The sequence below is a fragment of the Phaenicophaeus curvirostris genome, chromosome Z (assembly GCF_032191515.1).
Source record: "Phaenicophaeus curvirostris isolate KB17595 chromosome Z, BPBGC_Pcur_1.0, whole genome shotgun sequence".
Classification (NCBI taxonomy): domain Eukaryota; kingdom Metazoa; phylum Chordata; class Aves; order Cuculiformes; family Cuculidae; genus Phaenicophaeus; species Phaenicophaeus curvirostris.
Genome location: NC_091431.1, coordinates 29,806,485 through 29,822,639, shown reverse-complemented (window position 1 = coordinate 29,822,639; position 16,155 = coordinate 29,806,485). Strand labels below are relative to the sequence as shown.

Sequence of the window (16,155 nt, the reverse complement as noted above, 5' to 3'; positions counted from 1 at the left end):
CAGTGGGATGAGGTTTAACAAGGCCAAATGCTGGGTCCTGCACTTGGGGCACAGCAACCCTAAGCAGTGCTACAGACTAGGGGAAAGATTCTAGAAAGATGCCTAGAGGAGAAGGACCTGGGAGTGTTGATTGACAGACGATTGAACATGAGCCAGCAGTGTGCCCAGGTGGCCAAGAAGGCCAATGACATCTTGGCTTGTATCAGAAACGGCGTGACCAGCAGGTCCCGGGAGGTTATTCTGCCCCTGTACTCGGCACTGGTGAGACTGCACCTCAAATCCTGTGTTCAGTTCTGGGCCCCTCACCACAAGAAGGATGTTGAGCATGTCCAGAGAAGAGCAACAAAGCTGGTGAAGGGGCTGGAGAAAACATATTACGAGGAGCAGCTGAGGGGCCTGGGCTTGTTTAACCTAGAGAAGAGGAGGCTGAGGGGAGACCTCATTGCTCTCTACAACTACCTGAAAGGAGGCTGTAGAGAGGAGGGTGCTGGCCTCTTGTCCCAAATGACAGGGGACAGGACAAGGGACAACAGCCTCAAGCTCCACCAGGGGAGGTTCAGACTAGATATCAGAAAAAAAATTTCACAGAAAGGGTCATTGGACACTGGAACAGGCTGCCCAGGGAGGCAAAAGATGGGTGGATGAGTTGCTCAGGGGCATGGTTTAGTGGTTGTTAGGAATGGTTGGACTCGATGATCCAAAAGATCTTTTCCAATCTAGTGATTCTGTGATTCTGTGTTGCAGGTCTGAATGAGAAAGCCTAGGCTAAAATCCACTGAAATCTAAAGGAGAAAAAAATTTGAACTTCATGGGATCTGTCAATCCAAGTTTTCTCCAAACTGCCAATTCCAGCTACAATCTATAGGAGTGACTTGTCTTGCAGTTTTGCTAGACTAGAGCTGCTTTCTTTTACCGCAAGCTAAGAATTAGGCAGGGTTTAATTAACATTAATTTTAGTATTAATTTTTTTATTTTTTACTTTTATGTGCCACACAAATGTTACTTTGCAAAATGATGAACTAAAAGACCACAGTTAACAATACTAGTATTTCATCTGTCTACACACAAGGCCAGAAAATATTACAGCATAAGACATCCCTGTCTAGAAGAATTACAGTTTGATCTTTCTCCATAACATCACACAAAGCAACTCTGGGTGTCAGCTGAGGCTCTAGTGCTGAAGCATATGAGGTAAGGGTCTGTCTTTCTAAAACCAATCAAACTGAGGTAATCTGGAGTCACTTCAACATAAATGAGAACCTTAATTACAGCCAGGCATCACCTTTACCTCATGGCCTTGGTGTAGACTGCTAACTGCCTAATACTGTAGGTATGAGTTTTAATAAAATATGCTTTATACATAATATGCACATAATATGTAATTCTACCAGAATGCTCCAGTTGTAATGGGCTATGATGCACACCATCCCAATTGTAAAAGTACAGCAAATGATTTGATTACTGTATTTTCAAAATTATATGCAGGAGTGACTTGCTAGTTATCTATCTTTTTGGCTTTACAGGTTCAAAGCAGAATGCAGGCACAAAAAAGGCCATTAAAATGTTACGCTTTGTTTATAAAATAACGGAATATTTGTATTATTCAAATGTAGTGTGCAAATACATAACGCAGCTTCTGTGATAATCTATCCTGTAGCTACAGCCTTATCATATTCACAGAGTAGGAATCTAATTACTGCATCAAGTACAGATCATGAAGAGATCCACTGCTAATGATCAGCTGTCCTGGAAAAACACTCGTAATAACATTTGTTTCTTAAGATTAATTTAATCCTATTGGACACGAACTTCATTAAATCTTTCTGAAAAATTGTATGTTAAGGTATTTCATAATGTCCTACATAATGCTGATGAATATGATTTTTGCACTCATTTTTGAGTGCAATTGAAAATATGGTATGGAAATATAAAAAGGTATTATTATAGATTTATGGTAGCTACTAGCCATTTTTAAGGATAGTTGCAGGGAGTAACTACATTTATCCAAGACATTGCATAGTTAAGATAGGAGCTTTCCAGCTGTGCAAGAGAAGAGTGATGCATTTTAACCAGTGTAGTTTAGTGAAAACATTCCAGAAAAACAATGGTTAACAGGAGGACAACCTTCCCACTAAAGGCAAAACTGTGCTTAGTCCTGGCTTTCTGCTGGCTGCTCTTTGTCAAGGTTATATTCTGCCTTGCAGAGTGAAAAATCTTTACAAGTGAGCAACAGTTTTACATCTTAAGCTTTTACTGGGAAACTGAAGACTTCCTCCTTTTCCCATGCTGTACATGGGCCATGGATTGGATATTGACTCAGAACCTGTACTTTCAGTGCATGTGCAGGTTTTTGGTAAATATGCATTCAGGTTTTAGGCAGCTCATGTTTTGCTAACTAAGGAGAACTCTTGGTTCCTAAACAACCTCTCTAGCTTGAGATGTAGCACAGAAACTTGTAGCTTGCCTAGGACTTTGTGAGGGAAGCTTGTGATAGAAATAGTCCCACAGGATTTGTGCTCTTGCACTCTGCACTTTCCCTTCCACTCAGTAACATGTAAGGTATACTGGTACATATTTTGGAGTGGCAGATCAGAGGTCCTTGGTTCCTCTGGAAGAAGGGCAATTTACTCTGAACAGACCCTGTCCACCCTGCCCCACGTTAACATCAAAGAGCAAAGCAATCTTCTTGTGGCTTAAGGCAGGAAAATCTGTACCCTGCTGCGCTGCTGATGGCCTGCATGGACTGATCTTGCTTCCAGTTTGTGGGATCTGCTGCTGGGACCATTTGTGAATAATCCATATTTATGATGAGATGAGACACACCTGGCATTTTGGAAATCTGGCTTTTTCTGGCGTACCTGAACACCATTGAAAGCAGCAGCTTTACAGAAGCTTTTCAGAGCTTATTTTCACAATAAAGACACATTTACTGAGGATGGAGAATTATCATACTTTGAAAATTATGGAGAAACCACATAGTTTGAAACTACAGAAGCACTTTGGAGACTCTGTAAATATGCAGGGCTAGATTCTGCATGCATGCTACTGTGGGGCAGTACCAGGAAAAAGCACAGGCTAAATTCCTGTGTAATATTATAAACCTATAGACTAGACTTTGCTGTGTTGCAGTCATTATGACATCTTGACTTTTTGATTTTGGGATACTAATTTACCAGTTCTACAAGCATGAAAGATTAGCTTATTGTTGAGAAGTAGCAACAAAAGCAAAGACAGAACTTTGCTGCTACACTATAGGAGCAGACCTGCAACTGGGAAAGGCACATGGTTTGGCCATCATCTTGCTGTCCAGGAGACTGTAGACACAGGGGTCAGGATTAATCTGTACCAGAACTGCACAATAGTGCAAATTTCTTCCTCAGGGCATAATGCCCAGTTCGTCATCTATCCTAATGCATTTACACTTCTCTAAAATGCACATATGGAGAAGCAACAATTTAATTTCTGTGTTCAGCAGAAGTGTTAATAGGATGAATGAATCTTTCATAAAAACAAGAAAACAAAACCAACCTTTACTGACTGTGATATTTTAAAAGATCGTACCTGTCGTTGGGAATAGTTGCGCAATCCGTGCTTCTCTCAGCAATCACAGCAAGCCTAAAAATTGAACACTTTTCATGCTACTGCTTCAGGGTGCTAGTTGCCACCTATCTTTTGCTGCACAGCATTCTTCAGAGGGAGTAGAGATCCCTTTTACATCAGGACTCAACTCAGCCACATGTTACAAACTTTTCACACCCTTGTTATGGGGCTATGAAGGGGTTCCCAAATCTTCCCTGGGCATTAACAGAGATACTCTGTACGTAGACTTCCTTTGTGCAGCAGGAGTTCAAACATTGCCAGTGTACCCTAATTCTAGTCTGCAAAGAAAGACTATATATAGGAGCTGCTTTAGAAAAACCTGCTGAAGGAGATATTAGATCTTTCCTTCATATTTTTTTTAAAAAACCCAGTGATAAAAGGTGGAAGAAACAATATACTTTCTTAATTTATGTTTGCCTATAAAGATCAGGAATCTATTTTACACTGCTGTCAGAGAAAAAAATCTTCTCTGTTTCAGATGAATGAAATTTTGGGGGGCTGTGTTGGACAAAATTATTTGTACTTGATAACTACTGAATTTTTGCAAATAAATACTAGAACTAGAACTAAATAAATTTCTCAGCTAGTATAAATCAGCACATCTCCATTGATTTGAATAGGGCCGTACTGGTTTATGCTCACTGCGGATTAGCTTAACTAAGGCTTTGTAAGCTTTTAAGTTAAAGGAACAGGCTTGTTCCCTGTGCTGCAAGAAAGTGAGAATTATGAGCACAGCTTTAAATTATAAACTATAAAATACTAGGAGAGCCGAAAGACTAATAGTAGAAATCTACTACATTTGCTGAGAAAGCCAGAAAACCACAGCCCAGGTACATGCATGTATTTATATATTCCACAATTATTCAGTAGGTGGCAGTTAAAAGCCTGGATGAGCTTTGCAGTCGCCATTTAGGCATCAGCACCACCAGAGGCTAGAGTCAGTCCATCTGTAACAACAGATAGAAAGGCAGAGGCTGCTCTCAGGCCAGCAAAGGCACTAGCCACGTCCCAGGCACTGGGGAGAAAGCGGAAGAGGAGCAGAGCTGCTAGAACACTAAGCCTCTGTGCACAGAGCAGGCAGCAGCCACCACAGGGTGCAAGGGAAAGCAGCAGGCGACGGAGCTGCAGTCCCCCTGATTAAGACAGGGAATCCCTTCTGCTGGAGGAAACCCAGGGCAAGAGACGGTTAACAGCTGGTGCAATGACAGGCAGAAGCTGAAGAGCATTCGGAGATTTCTGTTCCTATACAGGTAATTTTTTTCCGTTGCTTTTCTACATCATGTAGTATAATAAACATAGCTTTGCCTTGAGCTTATGGGTCTTTATTTCCTTTGGCCAAAATCTGCAGTCCTCACTCACACAAAATTTCCACTGAAGTCTGTAGAGTCTTGCATGAGTTATGACTGTAAGATTTAATCTGAGCATACATCTTAAGTAGAGAACATGGCATGCTATGAACTAGGGCTGACAAGGAAGCCAAAAGCTGGTCGTATGCAGACTGACCAGTGAAACACAACATTTTTAATGTGTGCTGGGATGGCAGTAACAGCTTCATTACCTTTTCTTTTTTTTTTAATTGTCTTTCATTTACACTCGGTGTGCTGAATTTTGCCCTAGTTTATACCTCTGCCACTGCAGAGGTTTATGTAGAGATTTTTTTTTTTTTAAATGAAAGCTACATTTTAACTTGTGTGATGAAAGAATACAAAAATGTTGAGTTTGAATAAAGTAGGCAGGCAGTATTTTGTTTGTTCAGTAAATTGTGCCTCTCTCAATTGAATGAAAGAAAATAAATCACAAAAAGGCCATTCTCAAGTGTCTGTGAGTGACTGAATTCAGATTTGATAATACTTCCCTGCTTGCTACCTTTCCTGTGAAATGTGGGATGCTCTGTATGCTGCAGCACTCAGTCACAGCTGGCTGACCCCAGAATGGAGCTGCAGCATCTGATACATTTTATTTTTAGTGTTTTGCGAATGTGTTGTTTTCATGAGCACCTATTTATACACATATATGCCTGTTTATAAATGCACACGTGTATAGGTATATAATGTGTGCATCCCCATACATTTCCATGTAAATGAAGCTGTTGCAACTGATTGCTATTATGCTTTTGACAGGATTTACTGTTTACTGTATCTAGACTCTTTGCAGGTCTCACAATTTTTTAATTCTCCGTCAGAAGGCTATTATGGCTCCCCACCTTTACTTTTCTGCCTTGTGGACTTCATGGACTTCACTCATGCATAGAGGCTGATCCCTGGGGTCCAGCTGCACATACTAAATGCAATAGTGACCAATTCTTGTACAATGGCATCTGTTCCATCATTCAGGGACTATGATCTGTGGTATCCCTCCAGATTTCGTGTTCTCTCTCACGTTGCACACCATGTTTCTGAGGCTGTACATGAAGAACTGTCCAAACATGGAACAAGTTCTAATACACAGCTGCAAATCATTGGCCACATAGAACTGAGGGAAAGATTGTGATGTACAGCTGATTGTCTTCATCCCTGGGGAAAGAGAGAAGAATTAATGGGTATAAATGGGTTGTGAATGTACTTAAGTGGTAAGCTTTCAAACCATTAAACCAGCAAGGTTCCGATATAATCTTCTCATTGAAGTAACAGAAAGAAAAGGCTCTAAATTGTTCTCAGTTGGAACTTGATGGAAGGGATTATGTGAAATTGTTGCTTGCAATGTCAAAAACAATTGGATTTGATTGTCCAGAACATCTCTTTCAGTATTAAATACCATTCTTAATGGCACTCCTACCTAGAAGTTATCCGCATTATAAAGTCTCTTTGCAAATTGGTCAAGATCTTTGGAAACACTCTTTTTCCACACATCTGTTATCAGAGCCAGATGAAAGCGTATTCGTCTTCAAAGTTGTGCTTCGCTGTTGTTTACATCAGCAGACATGTAAGCCTTGATGGTCACCAGGCTGAATAAAATGAAGAACAAAGCTCTTTGAATGATGATTGGCGTTCAGAGGCATGGCTCCTTCTGGCCAAGTGGATAAGATTATATTACAGCAGCACTGCAATCTCTGTAGTACTGGCTAAAATAGTGGATAATATATAAACCGATAATGCTGTTCCTGAAATTGTTAATAGTGCTTTTTCTAGTTTCCTTTGGGGATCACCTGATAACTACCTTTTGCACTAACCAACAGGCTTGCTCATGTAAAGATTCCACCGTTATGTGTGAAAAGTGAAGACACACTTTCAAGTGACAGAGTGTGTTCAACTGCCTTAAATTTTGCTTGTTTTAAAAAGCTACAATAAACAGTATTCTGGCAAACATGCTCCTACAGAATGACTGCATTCAATTCCATATTCCCTTTTCCTCTTCTTCCTTTTCTTTAAAATCTGAACTTTTTCCTCCTTTTTTTATAGTTGTTATTTACATACTACATTGGATTGCTTTCAATTTGCAGTGTATCTCAGTAGCTATTTCGTAATATATAATAGCTTGCATTTGAATTTTCCAGCTCCCATGCTGTGTGTGAGTATCAGGCCATTTGTACTCTCAAATTGAAACAGTATTCACTGTGGGAGATTTGGTATGTATGTAGGGCTAATTCCAAGTGTTTTTTGCTTTCCTCTTAATACTTTGCATTACTAGGTCTAATTGAGCAGTTATCAGTATTACATAGAGGATGAAAGATAGCAATTTTATGAAACATGAATATATACTAGCAACCTTACTTTCTCTTTTAACGGAACAATTTTCTTAAACGTACCAGGAAAAAAAAAGTTGGAATTTTTTTCTGTTTTTTTTTTTACTTTCCAACCAAACAAAGGTTTCTCAGTATCAATGAGCAGATACTGTCAGTACATTCTTATTGTTGCTCTAAAATTAAAATATGTATCAAATTATCATATCTTTCTGCTGGAAAGACAGTGAAAAAGGCCCTCTGAGTGACTAAGTATGAATTGAAATGGAACATACTTGATTCTGCCTTTTTTTGAGAAACAAATATTGATTGTTTTAAATCACAAAATATTGATTACTCTACAAGTCTTGAAGTGGGTGTCAAAGGAAGACAAGAGTGTGTCAAGTCTGTGATAAACGCACAATTCCACTCATATCAAGGTCAGAAGCATCTCCTCTCAGGCAAATTAATTTTAGTTGAATGTTTGACTGTTGTATCTGTGATGAAAATCAGTCTCTGATTTCTCTGAATCTGTAGGGCTGCAGTACACTATGGCAGCAATATGTAGTCACCCTCACTCTTACTTCAGGTAAAGGAATTCGTTTTAGTTGAATCTGAGCAAGTGTCAATGAAGTTATGACAGCCTTTTAGCATGCTCTTTTAAAATGTGTGCATAGTAAAGCAGCCATATGAAAAGAACAAATCCATTCCTGGACTGCAGATGTTTCCATCCCAAAATGTCCAATAGTTCTGACTCATAATTAATGTGAAGCTAAGAAAAGGACACTTAGTCTCTTTTATTTATTTTAATTTATTTCAATTTATTTTTATATTTTTCCCTGAAAATCTAGACTGACGTTGTTTTCTCTGTTCTGAAAATGGCAGTAATCTAAATAATCAATTTAGAGCTATCATTAATAGTTAAAATATTGGTCTAACTCAAAAAAATTAGTTTCCCCAATTTGCTCACTCAAACATTAAAATGCTACCATGTGTTACTGAGAAAGTAATTTTTAATATTTACAATGCAGGTTTTATAATTTTACCTGCTGCTACAAGGAAAATAAACATGAATTGAGAATAAACGACTGTTAAACTGAACAATAGATTGCACATCATAGATGGCAAGTAGCTGCTTCTGAACATTTTGAAACTTCGATCAGAAAACTGTCATTCCTATATCACACCCAACAGTTATATTTTAATTTCTGGCTTTCAACTCTTTGTGATTTACAGAACAATTTTGGTGGAAGCACGGGCTTCTTATTAATGCCTGGAAGTACAGTGACAATGGGATTGCATTAATTAACTACTTGTCAGGGATCCTTCTGGGTCCTGAAACCCACTGTATTACCCTATTCACAAGTTATTCTACAAACAAACAGTTGCAATGCATGTTACATCAACTGGTAGGATTTTTGGAGAACTTACTGTGCTAGGAATGCAGGACAGATATTGATTTACCCTGTTTAAGCCACATTGTTTTACAGGGGATATTATTTGAGCTCTGGAAGAATAGCTGAAGTGTTCCAGTAGTTAGCACAGCAATCAAGCAATCCTTTATAGCCCAGAAAGGAAAGTTAATGATTGGAGTTATATTCATAAGAAGAAGTCAGAAGCCCTTAATCTTTAGTAATTCTGCTTCTACGGATTTGAACAAATAGTCTCAAATTAATTTTTAAAATTGAAGACTATAGTGGAAAGACAAAAGGCCTTTTTCTGCAGTTTCCTTTCTGAGTGGAAACAAGTATTCCACAGACACATGGGTCTTCAGTGTAAATATACACATTTTATGGAACTAGCTCATTGCCTATGCCGGTATTTTTATCATAAAACTAATAATATATGGAATTTAACATCCAAAGCCTCTAAAGTCAAATGATTCTTTCAGAAACTTTCCTTCTAATTTTGGGAGTATTTTTAGTGTTTTGTATGTTTCTAACATTCTACATTCAGAAAACGTAAAAGACACACCTTGTTCCATAAAATGCAGAATAAAGTTATTATTTTGGCTACTGGATGTCTGGAGAAGCAGAATTTTACAGCATGTAAAGTCATAGCTAACTGCCAAAAAGGGTATTCTGCTATTAAAAAGCAGGGTGAAAAGTCAGATAAAATCTCTGTTCCTACATTTATATGAGTGACAAATTCCTGTTAAAAACCATGGTTGTCTACTCAATTCTATAATGTCCTACATTTTCAAAGGTAAATATACAATATTATAAGTTGATCTTTCCATTTTGACACAGGTAAATCAAACCTCTTGAAAACTGAAGAAAAACTACAGTATTTAGTCTTATAGGCTGGGGATAAAAGTTTAAAAAAATCAGTCCCATGGGGAGTTGAATGCAATGCTACCTTGATATTTTTATTTCTATGTGTGAATTTACAAATACCTCCATGCACATATACAAAGGCATCTGAGAAATTTACCACTGTTTTGATTGTAAGCACTTAAAAGATTAAGATCCTAATTTACCAAAGTAGATAAATAAATAAAAAAGTAGCTCAATTTAAGTCAGTGAAGTGTCATATGTGCCTAAAGCAAGGCCTGAATTTAAGCAGGAACCAAGTCATTAAATTGTTCTTATTTAAGCTATTTCTTTTTAACTAAATGCATTGCTTGTACTCCGTTGGATTTTATTCATAATAATGACAGTAGAAACGTCTCCTTAAATTAAAAAAAAAAAAAAATTGCTGCCTGACATGAGAGGATTTTACCTAAGGAAAAAGAGCTTTCAGGAAATTAATATATAGCATCTGAGAATTGTACTTCATATCAGACTGGCACCTCAGTAGGACATCATAAAACCTCAAGAACCAGATCAGTTAAGATGTAATCGAAGCCTCTGACTCCAGACAGCAAAGGTAGTATCAGATTGTTTCAGGAAATTAGTGCTACCCTAAAAGATACTATCTAGCCAATGAATTTCAAAGAAATTCTCTGCCCGTGACATTTCGTGTAAGTGTAACAATGCAAATAAGGTGAAAATCTTTTGCAATGAAGCCAAAACTGTGCAAGATATTCAAGCAGATTAAAAGCAGATTAATTTTAGGAAGTTATTTTTCAGCCTCCCAATACCTTTTGCCCATCATTGCATGTTATTCATGGCTTAAATACAAACAAAAGCGGCAAGTCATAAATACAATTAATTGAAAAAAATGTTAGACCATAAAAAATTATTCAAGACAGGAGATAACTATGGAGATCCAGTGGCTAAATACAGGATTGGTGACAGCAGTTTAGTAAATGCTAACACACCCACATGTAGTTAGTCACCTAAAGAACACAAGGAGTTTGAACTATCAAGTGCATACTCTGTAATATGAGGTACTTTAAGATACTTAGATACATATTTTTGCTATCATTATATAACAAAATAATTGATTTTATATCAAAATGACCCAGTCCTTAAACTTTATCCTCCTGTTCAGAGCAGACTTTCAGTTCTTTGAACTGGCATGTCAGAAATAGCTAGGGAAAGAATACAGATGAATGTAAAGGTCTGCAGTTGAGTTTGAATTTGAGGCAGATTTTTATTCCAGTAACTGCCCATTTTGCTCAGCCACATCAGCTGATCTAGAGCAATTAGAGCCTTGTGCTGGCAGAGCATCTACAGGAAACAGAGCTAAGTCAGCAGGGGAATATGGAGGCTCACTCTCTTGCTGAACTTTGCAATCAAACAATTAAAAAATCATGGGTATGGATATATGTTATGAAAGATTCTTTGCCTTTTTTAAGTGAGGATAGTTTCATTAAACTGGCACTTCAGAAGATTATAGTAAATTTTCACTGACTTGGTTTGTGAAAGTAGAAAAAGCAGCAAAGGAGGCTTTATTATACACAAACTCCAGAAAAAATCATTTCTGAAGAGTACAAAGCAACTGCTGTTATCTGTGTGCATATTAAGAAACAGACAGTTGCATGAATCAGAGGGGATATTGTACATCTGAAAAGTCAGAATTCTTTCAAGTGATTTTTTTCACACATACATTGTAATATTGAAAGCTGATGAAACAAGGTGGTACTATTTTTTCTCTGTTATGTTCAATGTATATTAAGACAAAGGAAAAGCAATGCACTAATAGGGCAGTCTGAAAAGCATGAAGAAATGCAGAACTGGGTGCAAGTGCATCACAGTCACACAGGCAGATTTCCTCTCCAGGAGAATCTCTGACCAGCCTCACACAGAGAATACAACCATGTGGTAAAAATTACTTACAGAAGCCTTTCTACAATGGGATCAAAAAAGTCTTGCATGAGCTTTTTGCTTTGTTTGCTTCTGATTCCTGAGCAGGACAAAAAAAAATCTTTATTGTTTATCTTGGTAAAACTGAGGATCTTTTTGACGGACAGGTCTGGATGTGGGATGAATTAAACAGCAGCTAAGGCTGCTGACCCTTTGCAGTCACCTGGGCTGGGGAGTAGCTCTGTGGAGAAGGCTCTGAAGCCATGGTGGGTAGTGAGGTGGGCATGGCCGGCTGCGGCTCTGGCTGCAAGGAAGACCCACCATGTCCTGAGTTGCATGAACCAAAGCATGGCTGGTCAGTCAAGGGAGTTGATAATCCCCCTTTTCTCAAGACTAATAAGACCATACCTACATAATTTGTCTGGGTTTGGCACCCTCAGTAAAGGAAACATCAATAAAAAGGACCAACTTCAGATGATGGCACTGAGGGCAGAAGGAATCCAGGGCTGCAGCACTTTCCTGCCCTGCAGGCTGAGGTCCAAGGATTGGTTCAGCCTGAGGAAGGCACATTTCAGGGGACACCAAACATAGCCGCCACAGAGCCTACAAGAAAACCATAAAGAAGACGGAGTTGAACTCTTCATGGCAAGGGATGGTGGGAGAAGGAGAGACAAGTAGGAGTTGAACTCTTCACGGCAAGGGATGGTGGGAGAAGGAGAGAAAAGTAGGAGTTGAAACATGAGTAGCTCAGCTTAAGTATAAGGGGAAAAATACCTACACTGTAGGTATTTTAGCAGTGGAGCATTTTGCTCAGAAAGGCTGTGCTGGTTGTTGGAGGTTTTCAGGTCCTGATAGGTCAGAACAACTTATCTGGTCTCATGACTGACCCAGTTGTGACTAGCGGGCTGGATGAGAGACCTCCTTGGATCCCTTCCAGTCCGAATTATCCTGTGATTCTATGGTCATTTCTAAAGACAATCTGCAAAATCTCCCTAAGCAACAGGTGTTCTCTCCTTACCACTGCAAAGTTTTCTATTGTCTAACATTAACTTCTTCCACAATGTAAGCCTATTAATTCAGTTCTTTTTCCACTTCAAATGTACACTCTCCTTGTGACAACATACTATTTAAGACTGTAACCATGCTATTTCAGGTTCCCTTAGAAGTTTTAGGATGCTTAATACTTGATTTAATTACCAAATTTCAATTTGTTCCAGCTTTTGGGTAACCATATGTACCAGTTTTCTTGGAGATCTCTGAGTACGCTTAAGCATAAAGTGTAATATTCAGCAGTACACTCAGCTAGCTTTTACAATTTTTGTTTCTGTACTCTGCTTTTCACTGATCTTCATAGTAAAAATTTTCATACTGCATTTTTTCTCACCAATCCATAGTTCCTGGGCTATGCATTTTCTGATTGTGCAACGCTAATGCTGCTTCTAATGTGAAATAGCCATGTTTTTCTCTCTTGCCTTTCTGCTCACAAAAATTATTAAGCTATAATGCTTACAATAGATCATTCTGTGCAGTCACCCATGACTCGAAGCCGTACCACTGTCCTGAATTTTCATGTTTGCAGCTCTTAGGTACTGGCTTATTCTCAGTTGAACACCATCCTGCTGGTTTGCCCTGTTCTCATTTCTTGTTAGCTACTTCAGTTTTGTTTATTTTCTCCACAGCGTGAGCTGCTTGCCAGTTTTCCTTGTTTCTCAGAGGGCTTTCCCTCTTAGAAAAACACATACACCACAGCTTTCTGAGAGTACACTTCTTTCCCATTTCTCTGTCAGAGAAAAATAATTTTTCTTCAGTGCTTCAGGATGAGCACTTATTTACCTATCTTTCTTATATTTACACAGATCCCTGAGAGTGACAGTAACTGCAGTACAGGAGAGACAGAAGGGGTGAAACTGCCTTCTGCCTGAAACCAGGCTGGGTAGGCAGGACTGTGACAGCTCTCCACCTTGCTTCAGAATCAGCTTCCTCAGTTGTATGTTTAATCTGCCTACAATGTGGCAGATGAAGAAGTAAAACTCCTTCATCCAACAAATTATGAAAAGATAAATGTTTTCAGTTCATTCGGTCATTAAAAGTAGGACAGAATAGAATGCCCTGGACAAGAAGGCTAATAAAATCAGTGTGTGTTTGAACAGTAAAATGAAGATGGGAAGCCATAGCTTTAATCTAATTGGCACAGGCAGCAAGAGCATCAAACGGACAGAATCAAAAAAATCAGTGTGGACTGGCAACTGGGTTAAGGTCATGGGTGCTCCACTTACATCTTTACCTCTACAGCATCACTACTATTCTCCTCATGCTAGACAGGTGAAGAGTAACTTAAATATCCTTCCCTCCTTCTATTGCAGTGAAGAAATATCTTGAAGGCTTTCCTTATTCAGTAAGGAATCCCCTTGGGATGTTCTAGATTAGCTTCTACCCAGGCAACATTGCAACGTGCAATTTCAATCACCTGACACCATTGTGGGCATTTGGACAAGGTGCCCTATAAAATTAGCCCATTTTCCTAAGAACAAATGTAAGCACAGCAAAATTTGCAGTTTGTTCAACATGTACTTTTTATATATCTACCTTGGGTCTGAAAAGCAATAATATCCTATATTCTTCAACTTTTAGGATTCTTCAACTTTTAGATATTTTTTTAGATATTCTTCAACTTTTAGGATTCAATTTTTTGATGTTTATTTGCTTAAACCTTACTAAATATAAATAGAATTGTACATGCTCTATACCTAATGAGATGCTACTGATGGGAGGACAAAGTAATCTTCACATTTATTTCGATGAATTCTTATAGCTTTCAACCCCATTAAAAATCTACCATTTCCACTGTTTAATAATGATGACTATATTGTTGGTCCTGCTGTTTACAGACAGGCTTTGTCTATGGGAAATGACTTCAGAGTTCACAGAGTTTTGTGGCCTGTGACATATGGATTTGCCAACCTTGACAATAAAAGCCACTGAAAAATGTAAAGATGTCTGCACAACCTTTCTGATAGGTACAGCACATGTTCAGTCAAATATCTTCTGCTGTGAAATAAGGATTAGAATGAAAAGGCAGGCTGAACATGAGCAATCTGTTACCAAAATGTATTCTTTGACCTGAAATGCAAATGTAGAAACACATTGAAGTGGAGCACATGCTCCCAAAGAGTTAGAAACAAAGCATTTGCTGAATAAGCTACAAATACATCTTAGATGCCACTCTGGACTGTTGTCTGGTTGTAGTACAAATTAATTTCCTAAGAACCAAAAAGATGGCATGTTTAATGCAATTGACTGTCATATGTGTGTATACCAGTGTGTTTCTACAATGATTTGAAGAGACATGTTTTAAATACAGAAGAGGCAGTTCAGTTTCTACAATTTGTTCAGGCCTTAGCCTTAGTGAAATAGCATTTCCCAGATGTAGCTTTTTGCTTCTGGGGATATTAGTCCGGCAGGAAGAATACTGAAACTGACAATATTAATTTAAAATACGTCATGCAGTGCTGAAGATGGTCTTTTTTTACCAGCCCAGGCTGGATCGCAAATCCTAGATTTACTACTGAAATCAGTCATTCTGTAACCCACAGCAAGTCTTCTTGAATTGTCACAACTAGTATGCCATCACATTCACTTCTTTTATCAGGAAAGGTAACACAAAGTGTATTGTGTATCTCCACATGTAGCCATGTAAATGTCTGTCTTATTTTTGTGATCTTCTTTCCCAGGTTTTTCCCTCTAGTTGAGCAACAGACACACAGAGAAACATGCCTGAGCAAAGCAATGATTACAGGGTTGTGGTGTTTGGAGCCGGAGGAGTGGGCAAAAGCTCTTTGGTCTTGAGATTTGTGAAGGGCACTTTCAGAGAGAGCTACATCCCCACCATTGAAGACACCTATCGGCAGGTGATCAGCTGTGATAAGAGCATATGCACTTTGCAGATAACTGATACTACAGGGAGCCATCAATTTCCAGCCATGCAACGTCTTTCTATTTCTAAAGGACATGCTTTCATTTTGGTTTATTCTATTACCAGCCGTCAGTCCTTGGAGGAACTCAAACCAATCTATGATCAAATATGCCAGATTAAAGGAGACATAGAAAGCATTCCAATAATGCTGGTGGGGAACAAGAATGATGAGAATCAAAACCGAGAGGTGGAAAGCAGTGAAGGAGAGGCCATGGCTAAGAAATGGAAATGTGCCTTCATGGAGACCTCTGCCAAGATGAATCACAATGTGAAAGAGCTATTCCAAGAACTGCTAAACCTAGAGAAACGCAGGACTGTGAGTTTACAAATTGATGGCAAAAAAAGCAAGCAGCAGAAGAGGAAAGAGAAGCTGAAAGGCAAATGTGTGGTAATGTGAAATTACACTGTCAGAAGTCAGTCATGCAGTCTAACCTGACTGATAATGCCGATGAGAAACCTATAGACAGCAACCATGCAAGACTCTATTTATTAGTGTCTGTTTTAAAAAAAAAATTGGAATTTGAAAAAATTAATTACTATGGTTACTATGAAAAAATCCTGCAATTAAAAAAAGTGTACTCTAGCTATTAGATAAAAAAAAATCAGGAAGTAAAAGAAAAAATGGTCAGGATATCTAATTTTGTAATTTACAGAAGAAAAGAAATTTCAACCTTATCATAACGTGAAAGATTCGGAAAGTTAACTTCATATTATATACATTTGCAGATAACTGC

The 16,155-nt window shown here is 38.4% G+C and overlaps 1 protein-coding gene across 1 annotated transcript; it reads left to right on the top strand.

The window, feature by feature from the left end:
- The first annotated feature begins 4,625 nt into the window (after positions 1–4,625).
- DIRAS2 (DIRAS family GTPase 2) lies at positions 4,626–15,936 on the top strand. Its single transcript, XM_069880158.1, has 2 exons — positions 4,626–4,850; positions 15,180–15,936. The coding sequence occupies exon 2, from the start codon at positions 15,219–15,221 to the stop codon at positions 15,816–15,818; it is 600 nt and encodes a 199-aa protein (XP_069736259.1). The 5' UTR covers positions 4,626–4,850; positions 15,180–15,218; the 3' UTR covers positions 15,819–15,936.
- The last annotated feature ends 219 nt before the right edge of the window (positions 15,937–16,155 follow it).